This window comes from Barbus barbus, assembly GCF_936440315.1.
Source record: "Barbus barbus genome assembly, chromosome: 26".
Classification (NCBI taxonomy): domain Eukaryota; kingdom Metazoa; phylum Chordata; class Actinopteri; order Cypriniformes; family Cyprinidae; genus Barbus; species Barbus barbus.
The window spans coordinates 2,258,730-2,279,281 of NC_136754.1; the positions used below are offsets into that span (position 1 = coordinate 2,258,730).

At 38.7% G+C, this 20,552-nt stretch overlaps 1 protein-coding gene across 1 annotated transcript in view; it reads right to left on the reverse strand.

The window, feature by feature from the left end:
- LOC306846067 (CUGBP Elav-like family member 5) overlaps positions 1 to 20,552 on the reverse strand; it is a gene marked incomplete at both ends in the record, with an annotated part of 166,484 nt that overhangs the window by 12,366 nt on the left and 133,566 nt on the right. The window contains 2 exons of the mRNA XM_079379160.1: positions 8,381 to 8,529; positions 16,569 to 16,727. Coding sequence (XP_079235286.1) covers positions 8,381 to 8,529; positions 16,569 to 16,727 — 308 coding nt within the window. The remainder of the gene's footprint in view (positions 1 to 8,380; positions 8,530 to 16,568; positions 16,728 to 20,552) is intronic.

Below are 20,552 nucleotides of genomic sequence, written 5' to 3' on the forward strand. Positions count from 1 at the left end.
CCTGGTTTGTGTGTGTCAAATCCCCTGCTGCCCACCTCTACTGGCATACACCTGGTCCTCCATCTGTTCCTCCGACAATCCTCCACCAGTTCTTGGTATTTCTCCCTCTTTCTCTCTTGAGCCTCCTCCATCTCCTCCCAGGGCACTGTCAGCTCCACCAAGATCAGTTGTTTTGTGGCCTCAGAGACCAATACCCCTTTTCCACCAAGGCAGTTCCAGTGCTGGTTCGGAGCCAGAGCCTAGTTTCAAACCGGTTCTTTGTTTTTCGACACCCAAAGCACCAGCTCCAAACCAGTAAAAGCGGTTCGTAAGTAGCACCAAAACATTGCTGGGCTAGAAGGAAGAACCGCTTGCGTCAGGGGCTGGGTTACCGTGACCAACAAGACGAACAGAAACTTGGACAGCCATATTTGAAATAGCAGTTAAAAGCTAACACGTTTGATTCGCCGTGTTTGGATGCCGATGTAGGTTCGCAAAGCCATGAACATCAATAGCAACGCAACGTCCGCCATTGCTGATAGTTTGTTTAGGCTTGTCCGGGATAGATCAGTGCTGCGCGGACCGTTCGGTGTGATATCGGGGTGCTGCGGGAGCGACTGGAAAGCAGACGGCTCTTTATGCTTTTGGATCGCTCTCGCTGTGCTTTAGTGTGTTCTGTGCCGATCGATCGATCGATCTGCGTGGCGCTGATGCACCTCGAACAAGCCTGTTGTGCCGCGCTAGTGAACCGAAACATGAAACGTATTCAGTGACGTAAGACCTGGCTCTGTATTGGCTCTCTAGCCTGTGGAAAAGCAACCGGTTCTTAAAGTGCTCGCCAGTCGAACCAACTAAGAACCGGCTATAGCACTGGCTCTGAACTAGCACCTGGAACTGCTTTGGTGGAAAAGGGGTACAAGATGATGTCAGGTCTCAAATTGGACTGGGTGATGTATGTTGGAATTTTCAGTTCCCTTTCCAGGTCAACTGTCATTGCCCAGTCCCGGGCTGTGGAGAGCAAACCTACAGAGCAGTTTTTCTCAGTACTCAGTTGTTGAGTACATCTTAAGTGATGTATCGGTACTTTTACTCTTCTATTTTCCTCCGTTTGTGGTCGTTACATGCTTATTTTCATTTTATTTTCATCCATTAATTAGATTAGATAGAGAGATAGTAATTGGTCTCGTGACTTTCATCAAATCAAATTGTGCATAGAAAACCTTAACCGCCAACTGCTGTTTATCATGGCTACTGGAAGTGCATTCTTCAAGCATCAATTCAGTCACATTTTCCTCTAATACGTGAAGGTAAATTTCGGATTTCTGCTTACTAAACTTACTACTTACTTTATTACGTGTGATGTAATAAAACTGCAGCTCATTTATAAACTTTTTTTTTATTTATTTTTTTTTTTTTTATCCAGTTTATACAATCCACATTCATTTAGCAAGTGCACTTGCGCATGAACAATTTCCAAGTTCAACACTTTTTGTTCCATTCAGTTGTGGATGCTGCTGATTCACCGAGACCGCCGCGGTTCAGCAAAGAGACATGCGTTTGTGTTTTCTTTTGAAAAAGTTTCCCCAGAAATACTTTGCAATTTAATGCATTTTTCCTTACAATTTGTTTTTTCAACATAATTCGAGTAAATGTGTAAAAGGTATGGCATGATGCCATCCTTCTAGAACAATGTGCATTTATGTTAAAATTGTAACATAAATTATCAAGTTTAGTTATTCTTATTTCTTTATTGCAAAACTGGCACCGTTTTGGAGAGAAATGGGCTCTCATTTTAACCCATATCATGGTGTGTGATGCTGAACTATGAGTTTCTAATGGTGTTTGTATTTGCACTATTCTAAACATTAATATTTTATGTGCAACAACAGCATGCTGTCTCAGTGGCCTTACACATGATTTTAAATCTAGTTTTCAAACTTTATGATTTAAATGGAGATAATTGTACTGAGAATAATCTTTCAACTGAATACTGTTTCCGTGCTGTTTTGATGCGTTTTAAAGAGTTGGCAGTCAAAATGAAAACTGTTGGATGATAGATATTCTTCATTCTTTATGACAAAAAGATAATGTGAATTACAGAATGTACAACGTTTTTTAAAAGTTACTCTGGACCACAAAACCAGTCATAAGTGTCAATTTTTCAAAATTGAGATCTATACATCATCTGAAAGCTGAGTAAATAAACTTTCCATTGATGTATGGTTTGTTAGGATCGGACAATATTTGGCAGAGATACAACTATTTGAAAATCTGGAATCTGAGGGTGTAAAAAAATCTAAATATTGAGAAAATCGTCTTTAAAATTGTCCAAATGAAGTTCTTAGCAATGCATATTACTACTCAAGAATTACGTTTTGCTATATTTACAGTAGGAAATTTACAAAATATCTTCATGGAACATGATCTTTACTTAATATCTTAATGATTTTTGGCATAAAATAAAAATGGATCATTTTGACCCATACAATGAATTTTTGGCTATTGCTACAAATATACCCCAGCGACTTAAGACTGCTTTTGTGCTCCAGGGTCACAAATGTATAAATTTCAGTGTAGAGCAGTTATTATAAGGGGGTAGAATCCACAGCTCAGTACTAAATACTCATGAGTACTTTTAAATAGGCTACTCTTTTACTCTTACTCAAGTAGTTTTTTGGACAAGTACTTTTACTCTACTCAAACTACATTTACTTTTACTTGAGAGTATTTTTTAAGGACTCTTTCCACCACTGTATAAATGTAAATTTATAAGGAGAAGGGTGGCAGTTAAATGTGATCAGTAGCTGTTAGTCGGAGGGGAAGTGACCCCCGGACAGATTTGCACAAAGCATCAGAGCGCACTGGTCTCAGATCAACATCCTGCTGGTCACATCATTAGTTTCATTAGGATATGAAAGGCAAACGCTGAGCCCAGAACAGCACCCAGACTAAAGGTCATTGTGCGCGCAGATGAAAGCATCTGTTTTGTGTGGCACAGATCACTCGAGCGCCAGATGATTAAGCTTGTCAAAGGCCTGGCATTTCAAACTGCGTGCAATTACAGGAGGCTCAAGCCAATCATAATGCGGCCGAATCAAATCCATGTGCCTTTTGGGGAGCTGCATGTATACATAATTAAAGAGCCTTTGAAATCAAAACTGGACTATCAGTTCTGTACATGTGTGTCAGCTCAGAGCTCAACTACATGCTAGTGTTCTCCTAAATATAGACAAAAATGGTTTGTTCTGAACATTTACAGAGCACCTTCAACATGTCTGCAGTTGAAATCCTGACTGGCGGATGGATTTTTAAATGCTTCTCAAATTCAGCAGCTTGTTTTCACACGGGACCCTGTGGACTATCCTGTATCCCGTCTTTAAGAGTCTGCTACAGGAGCGTGAGCCTGCAGCTGTGAGTGTTTGTGTGTGTGTTTGCGGCGGTCACCATCTGAAACGCATCCATGACATGTGGTTCACATCCAGCTCATCGATTCCCATGGATCAATAGGAATCTCTAGCGCGTTCCAGTCCGTGACACAGATCAGGTCAGGTGGGAGTGAAAGCTGATATTCAGCGTGAGATGTGCTTTGATCAACAAACGGAGTGAAAATCTGGGATACTCAGTAACTGATCTAATGTAACACATGTAACAAAAAATATAGTGACTTATCACTATCCCCCCCACAATATTACATTAAAAATGCACTTTAAGAAATAAATCTTAAAGAAGACAATGCTTTACAATAAGGTCTCATTTCTTAACAATAGTTTATGTATTGATTAACAAGAACTAAAAATCTGCAATATATATATTTTTTACAACATTTATTAATCTTTGTTAATAATTACAACTGAAATACAACTGAACTGAATTACAAATAAATACAACTGTTAATTGTTTATGTTAGTTTACTGTGCATTAAATAATGTCAATACATAGAGCTTTTCATCTGAAAAATGTATTAGTAAATGATGAAATTAACATTAATAATGTAGAAAAAAATTTCATTGTAAGCCAGTTATTTCAGTATCATTGTTATACTGTCACACACACACACAGATATGTATATGTGTGTTTGTTGTTTTTGTAGTTTGAAGTAAATTTTAGTTTTATATTTTCTGTTTTGACTGTAATTTTAGTTAAAGTTTTAGTAATTTTATTTGTTTTTATAATTTTTTACTCATTCAATTCATACACATCATGTTTTTATTCATTTTTATTTATTACTTTTAGTTGATTTAGTTTTAGTTATTTTAGTACTTCAAAAATTACACTAAATGAAAATTAGAAATGTTGCCTTCGCAACTAGCTGAAATATTTATTTTTATTTTAAATTAGTATTTTAGTTATTTTAGCTTTTTTACTTATTTATTTTACAGATTTTTTATTTTAAATAAAATAAGTTTAAGCTTTAATATTTTATTTCCCTTTGTTTGTTTTATTTCAAGTAATGAAAATGTTTTTTTAGGTTTAGTTAACTATAATATCCCTCTTGTAAGTTAATGTTACCTAATGTAGTTAATTAATGTTAATAAATGGAACCTTATTGTAAGGTGTTATAAAAAAATCACTTCACAAGTTTTTTTTATAAGACTTTATATATCTCGGTTACGTACGTAACCCTCGTTCCCTGATGGAGGGAACGGAGACGTTATGTCGTGACGACATTAGGGGATTTGCCTGGGAGCCCCGATCACCTCTGATAAGAGAAAACGCCAATGAAATTGGCTAGTGGATTTTGCATACCTGAGCCACTCCCCGTGCATACGAGTATAAAAGGGCGACAGGTGCATCTACTCATCAGATTTTCCACTGAGGAGCCGAGAGCGTGTCCCTGGCAACCAGCAATGATTCAAGATTGTGGCATGGGGACATAACATCTCCGTTCCCTACATCAGGGAACGAGGGTTACGTATGTAACCGAGACGTTCCCCATCTGTCGGTCATTACGAGTTATGTCGTGACGACATTAGGGGTCTATGGAAAGCGCCACAACCTGAACCCCGTCATAACCTTGTGGCATGCAGACGCTGACAAGCTAGCGTGTGTCAGACAAATGCCATGCAAAAGGTCGCAGCCTTCCCATCGCCCCAGCGCACATTCGCTGACCTTGGTACCCGCAGGGACCACAGGTGAGTACATCGCTGCTGGAGATAGCCAAGCCGCTGTTCCTTTTACCACAGAATTTTGAAGGGATTTCGTCCTTCAACGAAAGATTGCTTCAAGTCTTTCCTATTTGTTGTTACAGCTTGGCAGTAACGACGGGGAAGCGAGTCTTCCGGAGAAGGGTGCTTCGGAGGCCACATCCTGCCGAAGGGAGGTAACATGTGGAGACACTGATATGGACTGAACCAGGCCTGGGGCAGTTCTACATATGAAATGGGACTCTGAGGCAGATCCTACCTAAGCGTAGGGAGGAGGGCTGCCAGCAGAGCCTGACAGAGTACTCTGTCAAAGGGAAGACATGGGTTTACCGAGAGGGAAACCTTACCATGGAAGAATACACATATGGGATTACCTGAAGGAAATCAAGCCATATGGACACCTAGCCCAGTCCAGGGGCTGACTGGAGACCCGGGCAAGCTAACACCAGTACTGGGCCTGGCGTCAGACTGCTCCGCCCATTCTGACTGCCGGGGGTGCTGGAGGAACCCCACCAGGGTTTGCCGTCTGGGGAACTGAACTGGAGGAGGAAAAAGGCGCTCGTAACCCCGGGTGAGGGGGAATGGCTCACCAGCTCTTGGGAACCAATTCTTCCTGCCACTTACCTGTTACCCAACACACGGGAAGAAAATGGCTCAGCGCAGAGACTGTAAAATCTTGCGAAGGTGTTCGTGTCACCCAGCCCGCAGCTCTACAGATGTCTGCCAAAGAGGCGCCGTGCGCCAACGCATTGGAGAAGGCAACACTCCGTGTGGAGTGAGCCCTCACCCCAAGGGGGCACGGCTCACCTTGGGATTGGTACGCCAAGGCGATCGCATCCACTATCCAGTGGGCCAACCTCTGCTTGGAGACAGCCTTCCCTTTCTGCTGACCTCCATGGCAGACAAAGAGCTGCTCAGAGCTTCTGAAGCTCCGGGTGCGGTCCACGTATATGTGCAGCGCTCTTACGGGACACAGCAACGCCAAGACTGGGTCTGCCTCCTCCGAGGGCAGTGCTTGCAGATTCACCACCTGATCGCGGAAGGATGTGGTGGGAACCTTAGGCACGTATCCATGCTGGGGTTTCAGGACAACGTGAGAGTAGGCCGGCCCGAACACAAGGCACTCTTCGCTTACCGAAAATGCTTAGAGGTCCCTGACCCTCTTGATGGAAGTGAGCGCAGTCAGGAGCGCTGTCTTAGCAGACAGGAACTTCAGCTCAACTGAGTCCAGCGGCTCAAAGGGACCACTCTGAAGTCCAGTGAGGACGATAGAGAGATCCCAGGAGGGCACCAAGGGTGACCTAGGAGGATTTAACCTCCTGGCACCCCTCAGGAACCTCACGATGAGATCGTGCTTTCCCAGAGACCGGCCGTCCACTGCATCGTGATGGGCCACAATATCAGCCACATACACTTTCAAGGTGGAGGGCGACAGCCTGCGCTCCAACCTCTCTTGCAGGAAAGAAAGCACTACTCCAATCGTGCATCTTCGGGGGTCTTCTCGGCGAGAAGAACACCAGTTTGCGAACAGACTCTACTTCAGTGCATAGGCTTGCCTAGTCGAAGGAGCTCTAACCTGAGTGATGGTGTCCACCACAGCCTGTGGCAGGCCACTCAAGTCTGCCCATCCAGTAGCCACACATGGAGGTTCCACAGATCTGGACGCGGGTGCCATATGGTGCTGAGCCCCTGAGAAAGGAGGTCCTTCCTCAGAGGAATGCGCCAAGGAGGGGCTGTCGCGAGGAGCATGATTTCCGGAAACCAGGTCCGGGTGGGCCAATATGGCGCAACCATCAATACCTGATCCTCGTCCTCCCTGACCTTGCACAGAGTCTGTGCAAGCAGGCTCACTGGGGGAAACGCATACTTGCGCACAGCCCGATGGCAGCTGTGTGCCAGTGCGTGCCGAGGGGGGCCTCGGTCAGGGAGTAATACAGCTGGCAGTGGGAGAACTCGCGGGAAGCAAACAGGTCTACCTGAGCTTCCCGAATCGACTCCAAATCAGCCGGATTGTCTCGGGATGGAGTTGCCATCCTTGCCAGGAGGACAGCAATCTCCTCGCAGAAGACAAGTGCGTCTCAGACTGCCACCAAAGTCTCAAGAGCGCCGCTGAGCTTAGGAGGTCGCCTGGCGACCTGAATCGCATAGCCGAGTCGGATTGTGAAAATGAGCCAGCAGGACGGGTTGGGCAGCGCAAGCCACGCCCATCCCCCGATGCCGCGATCGACATCTAATCCTCTATCGGCGTGCCGAATGAAATGCTGGGCACGCTGTAAGACGGCACAGCAGAATCACCGGGGAACCGCACAGAACAGCTGCTGCGGGAGGAGTGGAAGGTCCGTGGGGACTGGCCCGGCGGAAAGGCTCTCACTGTAACCCTCAGATCGCCCAGAGCACTAGCCGATGGTTCTCTGCTCGTGGCAGAGAAGCCAGCACGGGTAGTGACAGAGGGAGAACCTCCCATCCCCGTGAGGAGAGAGAGGCGCGATCGCAGCGCTGCCATGGTTACACGCTCAAAATGAACGCATGCATCCATGAACGCAGCTTCAGCGTGCTGGATGCCCAGACACTGAAGACAACGATCGTGGCTGTTGACGGAGGACAGGAAACAACCGCAACCAAGAGGACACGGCCAGAACAACGTCTTTAAAAAGACGCGAACCGATCATGATTTGCTCTTTTAGGAAATCTGCTCTTTTAGTTGAAGTGCCCAGGGGAATCGCTGCAGACAGGGACACAGCTGTTCGCGCCGTGACACCAACCAGAACAGCTTCCAGACAGATGATGAATGGCTTTGTGGAGATCAACACGTTCATCCACTCGGCTCCGAAGCAAAAATCTGATGAGTGGATGAAGCTGTCGCCCTTTTATACCCGTATGCACGGGGAGTGGCTCAGGTATGCAAAATCCACTAGCCAATTTCATTGGAGTTTTCTCTTATCAGAGATGATCGGGTTCCCAGGTAAATACCCTAATGTCGTCACGACATAACTCGTAGTGACCGACAGATAGGGAACTTTCAGGGTTATTTCACACATTTAAGCAGAAGCCTTCTGATCAGAAGGTTTAAAATAACAATAAATAATTAAGACTCATTTAAGGATAAAACCCTACCCTACATTTGTTGTGTTGAATATCCACTTTCACAAAGCATTTTACATTACTGAAGTTTTTAGCAGTTCGGGTAATTTTTTTTTTTATTTGAGGTGGAACATTTGAGATCAAATGTGAGATTTTTTTAAGGTTGTGTGTCAGACTCACCTGACACAGGTGTCATCGAAGTGGGCGGCAGGCCGTTCATGTTGAGCGCCCCCACCTGATGGATCTGTGTCGCTGGAAACGCCACACTGGGCGCTAAATAACCGCCATGAGAGGCCGCCATGATCGCCGCCTGCTGCTGCATCAGCTAAACCAACAAAACAAGAGAGAGAGAAAACATTCCACATTATATTAAATACACAAACATTAAATACACATACTGTAAAAAAAGTGTAACCCACATTACCATGGTATCTTGTTTACAAAAAGTAGTAGTGTTAGTTATATAACTTGACCCTGTCAGAGATGCTACATGTGTCTGTAGGTGTTCAAATAAATTTGATCAAAGTACAATCCTAAAGTGAATTAACAAACACAAATGCACTGTAGCATAGCTAATTACTGTAATTATGTCACTATGGCAACAACCATCTGCACAAACACAGACTTTCAAAACAGACTTTATGTGCCTTGGAGTAAATCACAAACGCTGGAGTCCTGAAATGAAATCATATTGCAAAAATAGATTTTATTCTGGCCAAAAAAATGTACAGTGTAAACACTTCAGTTGAAAGAAGTTTATTAACCAAACTTTCCATATTTTCCAAATGTCAAAATATATTGTAATATAAAATCTTCAGGCTTCAGGGGCAAAATATATTGATAATATCAAAGTGCATTTTAGATATATGTGCAAATGTGGGTGGACTATATATATTTTTTAAATAATTACACGCGCACGCAAATGGCCCACAAAATATATTATATTTTATATATATTAATACAAATACATTCATATTTATATTAAATATATATGATTAAATATTATTAAATATTGAGGTATATGATAGCGTGTGTCTTTGTGGAACAGATGCCAATTAGCTTTCTAGAAGACGGCTGTACCACACGCCACACAAACTGACCACATTCTTGACACGGGCAGAGGCTGTAATCTATACATACATCAATATTAAGCACACTGATCTATAGGATAAACCATTAGCATGCATTCTTAATGATGCCGTTTTGTTTAGCTGTGATGCTGGAGGATGAGATGCTCTATCAACACCAGAATCCACATTCATTTCAAACACTCTACATAGTACCATGGTATTCTCTGAATTACCCTGGAGTACAATTCAAATCCAGTGTAGTGTTGTACACGAATATTGCAGTCATTTAGTAGTGGAGTGTATAACAACATACCATAATATATCAGTAGCACTGTTGATTACTACAGAAAATTATTTCAAATTGACATATGTATGGATTTGATACTGTAATACTTTTGTTAGAGTGAAGTGTGCACAATTTTATGTCTGCATTTCGTTTCAGCAAACCCTATAAAATGCCCAAAGAAATGTAACTATTGAACTGAATATCAATTTCCACCCAGCTTTAGTTCAGTTAAATGAACTGCTTACACAAAATATCAAATGTCAAAATATATTGTAATATAAAATATATTTGAGGCTTCAGAGGCAATATACATCGACAGTGCATTTTATATATAAATGCAAATGTAGGTGGATTAGAATGAAATATTTTTTTGTATTTTTCTTACTTCTTACCTTACATTTTAGACAATATTAATATTTAGATTTTTCAGTATTCAAAACATTCTGACATTTTTCTTGCAGTTCTGAGTTTGTATTTCATAATTATGTTTTTTTTTCAGAATTGCGAGATATTAATGCAGAATTGTGAGATATAAACTCAAAATTGTGAGGAAAAAGTCTGAATTGCATGGTTAAAAGTCACAATTACCTTTTTTATTCTGTTGTTTAAACAACAACAAAACAGAATTGTGAAACAAGCTTCCATAAAATGTGACCCCCCCCCCCCCCACCAAAAAAAACATACATTTATTTAAGCACAATAAAGAAATAATAATAAATAAAACAATTTCAGCAAACCCTATGTTCAAATAAATGTAACTATTGTACTGAGTATCAGTTTCCAGCGGCTTTAAGTCGGTTTAATTCAACAGTTTAATTCAACACTTCTGACCAAATTCACACGGCAAATAAACTCCAGTCCAGCCCTGAGACACAAAGACGAGTAGAAAGCCTCTGTGATAAACTCATTTACTGGAGTGATGCATGTGTGTATGTGTTTGTGTGTGTGTATTTGTGTATGCATCTGCGATTTTATTGAATGCTAATGTGTGCTGAACTCCCCAGGTACTGTGAGGCAATCAGCGCTCCATCATGGGCCAATTACTCGTGTAGTGGCGCTGCGAGAGGCACAGCTTCAGCCACTCACATGGAGAAAAGGAGGAAGACACACGTGTTTATGTATGTTAGCGGGGACATGCTGGCACGTGTTGGGGGAAGGGTTGGGAAAATGGAAGTGTTTGATGTATGAAGAAATGAGATGTCCAAACGGATGACAATAATCACTTGTTTTGACAGTCAAAGTGTAGCTGTAGTTTAAACGGCTGGGCGGCCTCATCGTGCAACAATATAAATGTGTCAGCTGGTAGAGACCCTGCTGTGGTGTTCATACGCAGCAGACAACACAGCATGCAGATCAGTTTTTTGTGAATTAATTTATTATGAATAATTAATTAGATCTTTTGGTATATGTGCATCAAGCCCCCCCCCCCCCCCCCCCCCCCCCCCCCCAGAATAAATAAATCCAACAGTTTGTGATTGGTAATTTTTTATTTATTTGTTTTTTATGTATATAAGTTTCCGCTACAGGATTAAAAAACAAAAAAGGATGAAAAAATATAATTGCAACTTTTTATCTCACAATTCGGATTATTTTTTTCTTACAATTCTGAGTTTATATATCACAATTTGGCCTTTTTTCTTGTAATTCCGAGGGGAAAACAATTATTGTAAGACATAAATTCAAAACTGTGAGATACAAACTCACAATTTCAATTTGCAAGATTCTGAAGAGTCTGTGTTTTTTTTCACACCACATAAAAATAAATAAATAAATAAACAAATAAGTTAACCTCGACTTCTCTGACTTGTTTTTCTTGCAAGTTAACATCCTTTTCTCAGAATTTTGTGTTTAAATCTCACAATTCTTATTTGCAAGAAAAGTGAAAAAGTCACAATTACCTTTTTTATTTAATTAATATTTTTATCCCATGGCTGAAAGAAGCTTCACAAAGGCTGCATTTATTTAATTAAAAAATCCAGTAAAATCAGTAATATGGCCATATTTTACTTTTACTCTTTTCTATTTGAATATATTTTGAACTTTAATTTATTCCTGTGATTCAAAGCTGAATTTTCAGCATCATTATTCCAGTCTTCAGAAACAAATATGCTTCTAATAGGCTAATTTTCTGCTCAAGAAATATTTTAGATTTGTATCAATGTTGAAAAACATTTGTCTTGATTTATATTTTTGTGGAAACTGTGATTTTTTTTCAGAATTCTTTGATGAATAGAACATTTAAAAGAACAGCATTTATTTTAATTCAATTATACATTTTCACCTAAAAATAATAATAAAATGATATATATACAGTAACCATGACAGAAAATTGACATCCACTGGTAGCTGAGGCTCATCATTGCTGCTTTGTTTGTGTGCTCTAGTCGAACAAAGCAGGCCCAAGTAGATATGAATCACGAAAATCACATTAAACAACAAGAACGCTGGGAACAAATCATAATTAACATGACAAATACTCGCGTCAGGTTAATATCCTCTGAATTGTTTGCTTATGATTAGCAAGAGTTTTTGTGCAAGAGCCAGGCACTTGCTGTGTGCAGTTGTACGGTGATCCATCAGGTGGCAGTGCAAACCACCAGCCGCTCCTCGATCACAACACAACTCAACACACCCACACACTCATGGTGTTTTCAAACTACAGCATGTTTTTACATCAATCTGGAGCTCTGTTCACAAAATGAACATCATCGTTTTGCACAAACCCCTTTCATGGTCACTATAAAAGCCTTTGGATTGAAGCGTGACGCAGCAGAATTGCACCGCCGTAATGTGGTTGAAATGAAGTGGATTTGTGGCCTGTTCTTTGTTTACATTGAGAAGGTTTCTGAAATGCCCTTCAGTGCTCGACTGCTCGTGCTTTGGTTCTTGAGCAGTGCACGCTGCAACATTACAGCCTCCAAACCTCTCACTCGCCTTTATTTGTGTCTTCTATTCCAGTGCCAGGCCTTTAAGACATCAAAGCAGTGCCAGAGAGTGCTGGAGCTGGGCATTATGGGACATAGAGTACAGTGACAAATAATCCTTACCAGTGCATTGATCATCATTTTCAGTGCTCAAATTGAGATGTTACACCTGCTGTGCTAATTCTTCGACTTCAAAAGAAATAAACGTGGGAACAGGATAGAGACGAGATTCTCAATCCATTCTGAGCATGAAAGAAAAATAAGAACAACCACAGGCTGATCTTTAGGGTTAACCTGCCATTTCTAGCACTGAGCAGAAATCAAAGCTGTTAGTTAGTATTATCATTAACGAGCTGTACTGCAGCTTCAAAAAGAAAAATAATCATCTGTTCTGTAGAGATACTGCCAAGCTCCAGAATCAAATTCCACCGACCCTAGTCATGGGGCAATATTCTATTCTATTCTATTCTATTCTATTCTATTCTATTCTATTCTATTCTATTCTATTCTATTCTATTCTATATGCATTCTGTTCTGTTTATGACTGTTCTGTTCTGTCTTGTTAGATTCTAAATAGCTCTGTTCAATTCAATTATATTCTATTTCACTATATTCAATTCTATATGGTTCTTTTGTGTTCGGTTCTGTCCTATGACTGTTTTGTTAGATTTTGTACATTTTCATGTGGTTCTATTCAATTCTATTCTATTCAATTCTATTACATGGTATTCAATTCTATATGGTTTTTAACAGTTCTGTTCTGTCCTATGACTCTTTTTTTTGTTAGAATCTATATGGTTCTATTCTATTCCACAATGACTGTTTTGTTGGATTCTATATGGTTAGTACAATTTTATGTGGCTCTATTCTGTTCTATTCTATTACAATCTATATGGTTATTTTTCTGTTCTGTTTTATCCTGTGACTGTGTTTTGTTAGATTCTACATATCTCTGTTGTATTCTGCTCTGTTCTATAATATTCTGTCTTCTTTTGAACACTCTGCTGAGTCAGAGTTGGCAATCTTTATGAAACTGTTCTGAAACCACAGCACACTTTTCAACCAGCTCAACCCAAACCGCTGACAAAAAGAACCACAATTCCAGAAATCGTCCTAAAAAACTCTCATGCTCTTATGCAAATGCTGTTGGCAGGATGTATAATCCCAACACTTCCTGTGCGGGATAACAGAGCTTCCTGTGTGCTGCCGTATCCCACTATGACCAAAATTAATAGTCTATTTCACTTAGTGTATGTGTAAATGTGTGTGAGAGAGAGAGTGTGTGTTCATTTGCTTCCTCTAGGGCAGGATTTCACTATTTAAGGCAATGTTTGAAGTGCTACTCATTCCCATTTAAATAATCCACATGCAATTTAAATCAGTCAGGTTCAAACTGAGAGTCTGAACCTGCAGACAGAACTGGGTTTGTGTTCTGTAATGTACTTTGCATGCATCTAGAATGAACATACTGTAAGTATGCACACATGGATGCTAGTTTGTGTGGATAACTAATCTGTGAAGAGGTGTCAGTTTAACTAACTTTCATTTGCTCTCTATTCACTATTCATTTGTCGTAATTGTTGTCTAAAATACTTTTCTTCATGGGTTCCAGCATATATAATTTTTTATATATGCTAGGTGCCAAGGCAACATTTCTCATTTTCAACTAAATAACTAACTTATAAATAAAATAAATAAACACTTTCTCACCCAATATGATGAGCATTTCAACATATTTTTCCAGATTGTACATTAAATAATATATTTTTAATACTTCTTTTTGTCATTAAAAACCAAACTTTTGAAATCTGACATTTGCTTTTATTTTAATATATATAATTCTGATGTATTTTTATTGATTTTTTGAACTCGTCATCAAATTAGGTAATATTAGGTCTTTTTTGCAAATCAGCATACTTTTTTTTTTTCAAGTTGCAGGACTGTGTATGTCCATGATACTAAAATAACACTGAATTCCCATTACACTGCCCCTGAAAATGCAATGCAAACTATGCATTACACTGTGCATTGGATTCTGGCACATTATGCAATGCAACAATGTATGAAATCGAACTTGCATCGCTGTAAGTGTCTCATGCACTTAGTTATTTGTGTGCACAATTCAAGTTGTGTGTGTGATTGTACATGTGTGGTTGTATTTACTGTGTACGGGGACACAGAACAGGTGGATGATGGGATACCTGGGGGTTTTCCTTCTGTTGGTTCCATGTTTAGATGTCACAGAAGGAATTGCACACAGATAGCACAGTATGTTCACACACGCGCGGGATAATAAGAGGCGAGCAGCTAACATGGCGAGGAGGCACACGCGGTTCTGGCGAAGGATCATATGGATTATAAAATCAAAGCTGTAGTTTGAAATGTCACACACACACATATGCACACACTTCAGCGCAGTGTAATTAAAACTGAATGCCTGCAGGGTATATGCTATATATAGAGCACGCCGCTCCGTTTGACACGTGATACGGAACCTCAAACTTCCCACTTCTGTGAGACTCCGTGAGCTGAAAAGTATTTAAAATAGCGGCTAACTTCCACACTATCAGATCACAGGCTTAATCTGTATCTAATGCCGTTATCGTTTCAAGTAATACGCTTATGAATATGCAAAGAAATCCATGTGCTTTGAATACATTATCCATTCCATAAATGAAGTGCGATTCATGTAAAGAAGATGAATTACTCAAAGACACATTTGGCTCTTCTAACCACGCTGAGTGTGCTGAACTAGGCCAGGATGATGAAGCTAATAAAAATCATCTTGATATTTTTCAGCCTTTTGATAATATTTGATATATATCTATATTTATGTATATTTTCTCTGAAATGGCTTAAAAGGAACCATCATTTCACCCAAACAGCCGTGGATGCCAAGTTGATTTAAATGATTAAAGAGCAAAAATCTAATGAAAAATAATCATATTTTTCACTAAATGGAAAACTGATAATCATTTTCATTTACATGCACCTAAATACTCATATAAAGTGCATTAAAAACTATTTTTAAATGCTATGCACAGACTTCAGCGAACATTTTAATTGGCTGACACTAACGGTGTTAGCATCAGAGCTTTGAACTAACTGATTAATGCAAGAACACAGCAAAAATCTAATTAAAAATAATCATGTTTTTCACTAAATGACATAGGAAGAATGATATTTAATTAGTTTCATTTAATTGCACCTAAATAATGATGCAAAGTACATTTAAAGACTTTTTACATGCTACACGCATACTTTAGTGAATACTTTTCAATGATTGATGTCAACGATTGATTGGATCAGTTTTGAACTAGTTGACTAATGCAAGAAAAAACTTATTTAAAATGATGTTTTTCATTAACTTACAAGAAAAAATGACATTTAATCATGTTTTCATTTATATGCAACTAACAAAATGAACAAAGTACATTAAAAACTTTTATAAATGCTACATCCAAACTTTAGTCAACATTTTATTGTACCAGAGTTTTTAACTGATTCATAGAAATGAATCAAATTTACCAACTCTAATGCAGTGTTTACCAAAGTTTAAATAAGAACAGCTATTAAAATCTCATACTTGTAAAGCGCATGTATGAAAAAAGTCTTTAGTCTTTAGGAAACGTAATGGCCAAATAAAAGGTGCAAGCTGCTTATTTTTATACTTATATTCAAATGCATATTTAATATTTCACTCGGCTCTACGGCAAACACATGAACTCAAAAGTACAGGTTACAAAAGTGTCCTTTATAATCAAAACGAAATACTCAAAATGCAAATAAACCATAAAAACCACACGCTAGATCAATTCGATTCATGTTACTTAGTCCGATGGGATCAAGAGTTCAAATTGCACAGGAACTCTTGGGTTTTTCTGCAAGTATTCATGGGTTGAGAATTGAAATTATGTTAATGCATTATTCAGCAGCGTAGCGAGAGCGAAAAAATGGCTTCAGACAAGGACAGTGGTCATTAATCTGAGGCTGTTAGACTCTGTACAGCACAAATGCACAGGACAACGTGCGTTTAATTCTTTAGGCCCTTTAGACGCGTGCAATACATGTTGTGTGTGCTCACCGCGTGCGTGTAAGTACTGTAGGTGCTGCTGTAGGAGCTGAACGGCAGGGCCACGGTGGGGTTGAAGATGCCAAACTGGCCGACCATCTGTTGCATGCGGCGTATGGTCCTCTCTTTATCAGTGTCAGCGAACTTTACCACCAAACTCGACGAAGCTCCCTGCGAGAGACACATGGACAGTTGTACAGTTACACTGCAACATGCACATACACACGAATGAAAATCATCATATTCTACAATTTTGTAGCATTTTTCATTTTGCAGCAAATGTTAGTGTCTTGCACCAAAAACAACTCGGTTTCCAAATTTAAGTCATTATTCGCTGACCATCTTTCCATGCAAGTAAGCGATGATCTCCTGCGAGGAGAGTTAGGATGTATATCAAGATCTGCAGTGAAAATCTTACATTTGGACCAAAATGTGGTTCCTCACATAATATAAAGCTGTCATAAGACTTAAAAAGACGAGAAATATAGCCACAAGTTGTATGGAGTGCTTTATGGTTCTTTTGTGTTAATTTTAGTTTATTAATGCTAAACTAATGGTGTAGATACAATTCTTACTCCAAAAAATGGTAACGAAACAAACAAAATGTTGAATTAAACTAGATATTTTTAAAGTAAAAAAAGACTAAAACAGTATTTTCTTGTAATATTTATTTGTAAAATGTTGCAAAATATACTCTCAAAATAATCAAAATAGTGATATAAAAAACTAATAAAAAAAACCCCACATAACAAAATGACTAAAAATGAATCTAAAATAAAACTGCAAATACAAAAATAAAATGTAATTCAAAATATTAAAAACACTCATTTTCTTCACATAAAGCTGTTGCATAACTAAAAAACAAACAAACAAGGAATATAGCCAAACAAGCTGTATGGAGTAAAGTGCTTCTATGTCATTATTATTGCACTGTAAAAAAATAATCGTAAAAAAAACGGTCAAATGACTGGCAGCTACGGCTGCCAAACAAAAACCGTAAAATTAAGGTAAAATATCTTCATTCAAACAAGGAAAAACCTGTAAAATAACAGGGTTTTTTTCTAAAACTTTTAATGAAAAAATCTGTAAAATGATAGTTTTTGCACTTTATTGGAATTAAGATATTTTTAATTTATTTGACGGTTTTTGTTTGGCAGCCGTAGCTGCCAGTCATTTGACCGTTTTTTTATGATTATTTTTTTTACAGTGTGTTAACTAAAACTAAAATGATGAGAAACAGAGAGAAATGTGGTAACTGAAATAAAACTGAAATGAAATAAACTATATTAGATGAAAAACTAAACTATTTGAACTAAACGAAAATAATGGCAAATAGTAGCAATAACATATAAATAAAAACTAAAACTCTGCAATAAAAGTAAATTAACCCTTAATTGTAATATTTAGAGACAATTATAAAAATTACAAACGCACATAACAAAAAAATCTAACTAAAATAAGAATAAAAACATAAAAAGCTAATTCGAAATATTAATATAAACTATAGGCAATTAGTATATAAATAACACTTCAAAAATTCAAAACATCAGTCCTCTTTTATTGTAACTGCATGCAAAAGAGCAACCACGCCAAATTTTCGAAGAAAGAAAATCATACAGGTAATTATACAATTGTTATTGCAGTGTATAGCAAAATCTCCATCTCTGTCACCTGTTATTTCTCCAACCCCACAATTTTTCTATTTTTTCTTGTGCTCTCTCACTGCTAATAAAAAGTGTAGTGCCACATCTCACAACTGCACACATGCGGACTCATTAAAAGGCTCTTGATGATTTACTGCACCGCTTGACCTTTCGTGTGCTGGGCCTCTCTGACCTGCTAAACCAGCATGAGATCGATCGGCCCTAAAGGCCACAATATTCCCCTCATCTCAGAGACTCTGAAGAGCTGGACCTCTGGGGATTCCATCAAAAGTCTACACAGTACTTCAATGCAGATTATGGGTGAAAGTGAGCATCATAGTGAGGGGCCGAGCACTTGAAGTGAGCACTCTGAAGTATGTGTGCATCCTACACAAAGACGTACGTCATTGCCACTTTGGTCTAAATTAGTATTGATTTTGAAGTAGAAAAAAACATGAACGTCAAATCTAGTATTTTTATGTAAAGGTCTAAAAAGCGAGCTGATCTGACACTGAACATCAATGTGACAAGCTGAAAAGTGATGCTGAAATATATTAATGCATTAAAATTGGTATGGTGGAAAGTGTTGCTCTGTAGGACTCAAACAACTGTAAGGCTGAGCTGTTAATGAGACCTTTGCTAACTCAACGCATGGCTCTGAATGTGTAATGAGGAACTATTAAAATGTCCCTGAAACTCAGTACAGCTAAACGCTCTCTCGCTGGCTCTGTTCCAAAACCTAGTGAGCTGTCTACATAGTGAGCAGCCTTGTATGTAAACTAATATGGAACCAGTTTGGAATGCACTGAACTAAATCGTTTTATGGGCTTGATAAGATTTTTTCATGTTTTCATGTATCAAGGCATCATTTAATTTATCAAATATATTGTAATATTGTGAAATATTATTAAAATTTAAAATAACTGTTTTCTATGTGAATATATCATAAAATGTAATTTATTCCTGTGATGCGCAGCTGAATTTTCAGCATCATTACTCCACTCTTCAGTGTCACATGATCCTTCAAAAATCATTCTAATATGCTGATTTCTGATTATTATCAATGTTGAAAACAGTTGAGCTTCCTAATGTTTTTATGAAAACCATGATACAATTTTCTTCAGGATTCTTTGATGAATAGAAAGTTCAGAAGAACAGCATTCATTTGAAATCGAAACCTAACATTATGAATGTCTTTACTGTTATTTTTGATACATTTAATGCATCCCTGCTGAAAAAAAGTATTAATTTCTTAAAAAAAAAAAAAAACTAAAATAATAAAACTTTTGACCGGTAGTCTCTGTGATTCATTTTTAATTCGAACATTGAATATAAAAAGAAAGAATTAATAAAAGTGAAGACTGAACCTAATGGTGCTGCTGCTCTGAGCAGTTCGTGATCAGAATCTCCTCATTGATTTAATTCTCTTTTTAAGTCGGATGGGGCGCCAACCACCAGCTGTTATCTTACCCAGAAATTTGGCAAAAGGTCTAAATCCATAATGAAGGTGCACCAGGCAGTGATATTACAAAGATATTCAATAGGTCAAAATAAATGAGAAGAAGCTTTGGAAAACAATACTCCGTAATCACAGACATTGCTATGCGGATGGGATTAGATTTCTCAGAGCAAGTCATTTGCTCTGTAATTTTGTGCAGGAAAATTACAGACTTGTTTGATTCAGGCAGAATTAAAGTCACAAAGCAAGTCTGTAAAACACACATTTACCTGACCTCCTCGGGGAAACTAGTCTCATTCACTCTAAAATGAAAATTTGCAGAAAATTGACTTACCCTCAGGCCATCCAAGATGTAGATGACTTTGTTTTTCATCAGATTTGGAGAAATGTAGCATTACATCACTTTCTTATCAGTAGATGCTCTGCAGTGAATGGGTGCCGTCAGAACAGCTGATAAAAACATCACAATAATCCACAAGCCATCCACACCACTCCAGTTCATCAATTAATTTCTTATAAACGCATAGCTTTTTGCTTCACAAGACATTAACTGATTGACTGGAGTGCTGTGGATTACTCGTGGATTGATGTTTTTATCAGCTGTTTGGACTCTCATTCTGACGGCACCCATTCACTACAGAGGATCCATTGCTGAGCAAGTGATGGAATGTTACATTTCTTCAAATCTGTTCTGATGAAGAAACAAAGTCATCTACATCTTGAATGGTCTGAGGACGAGTACATTTTCAGCACATTTTCATTTTTGGTGAACTGTTCCTTTAAAATCTTGGCTGCGTAGGCCATTCAAACTCATTCCTCTCACTCATCCATTCTGTCGTCGAGTATGTAAATGCTTTTAATTATCGGTATGCAAAGTGTGTGTGAGGGTGAGAT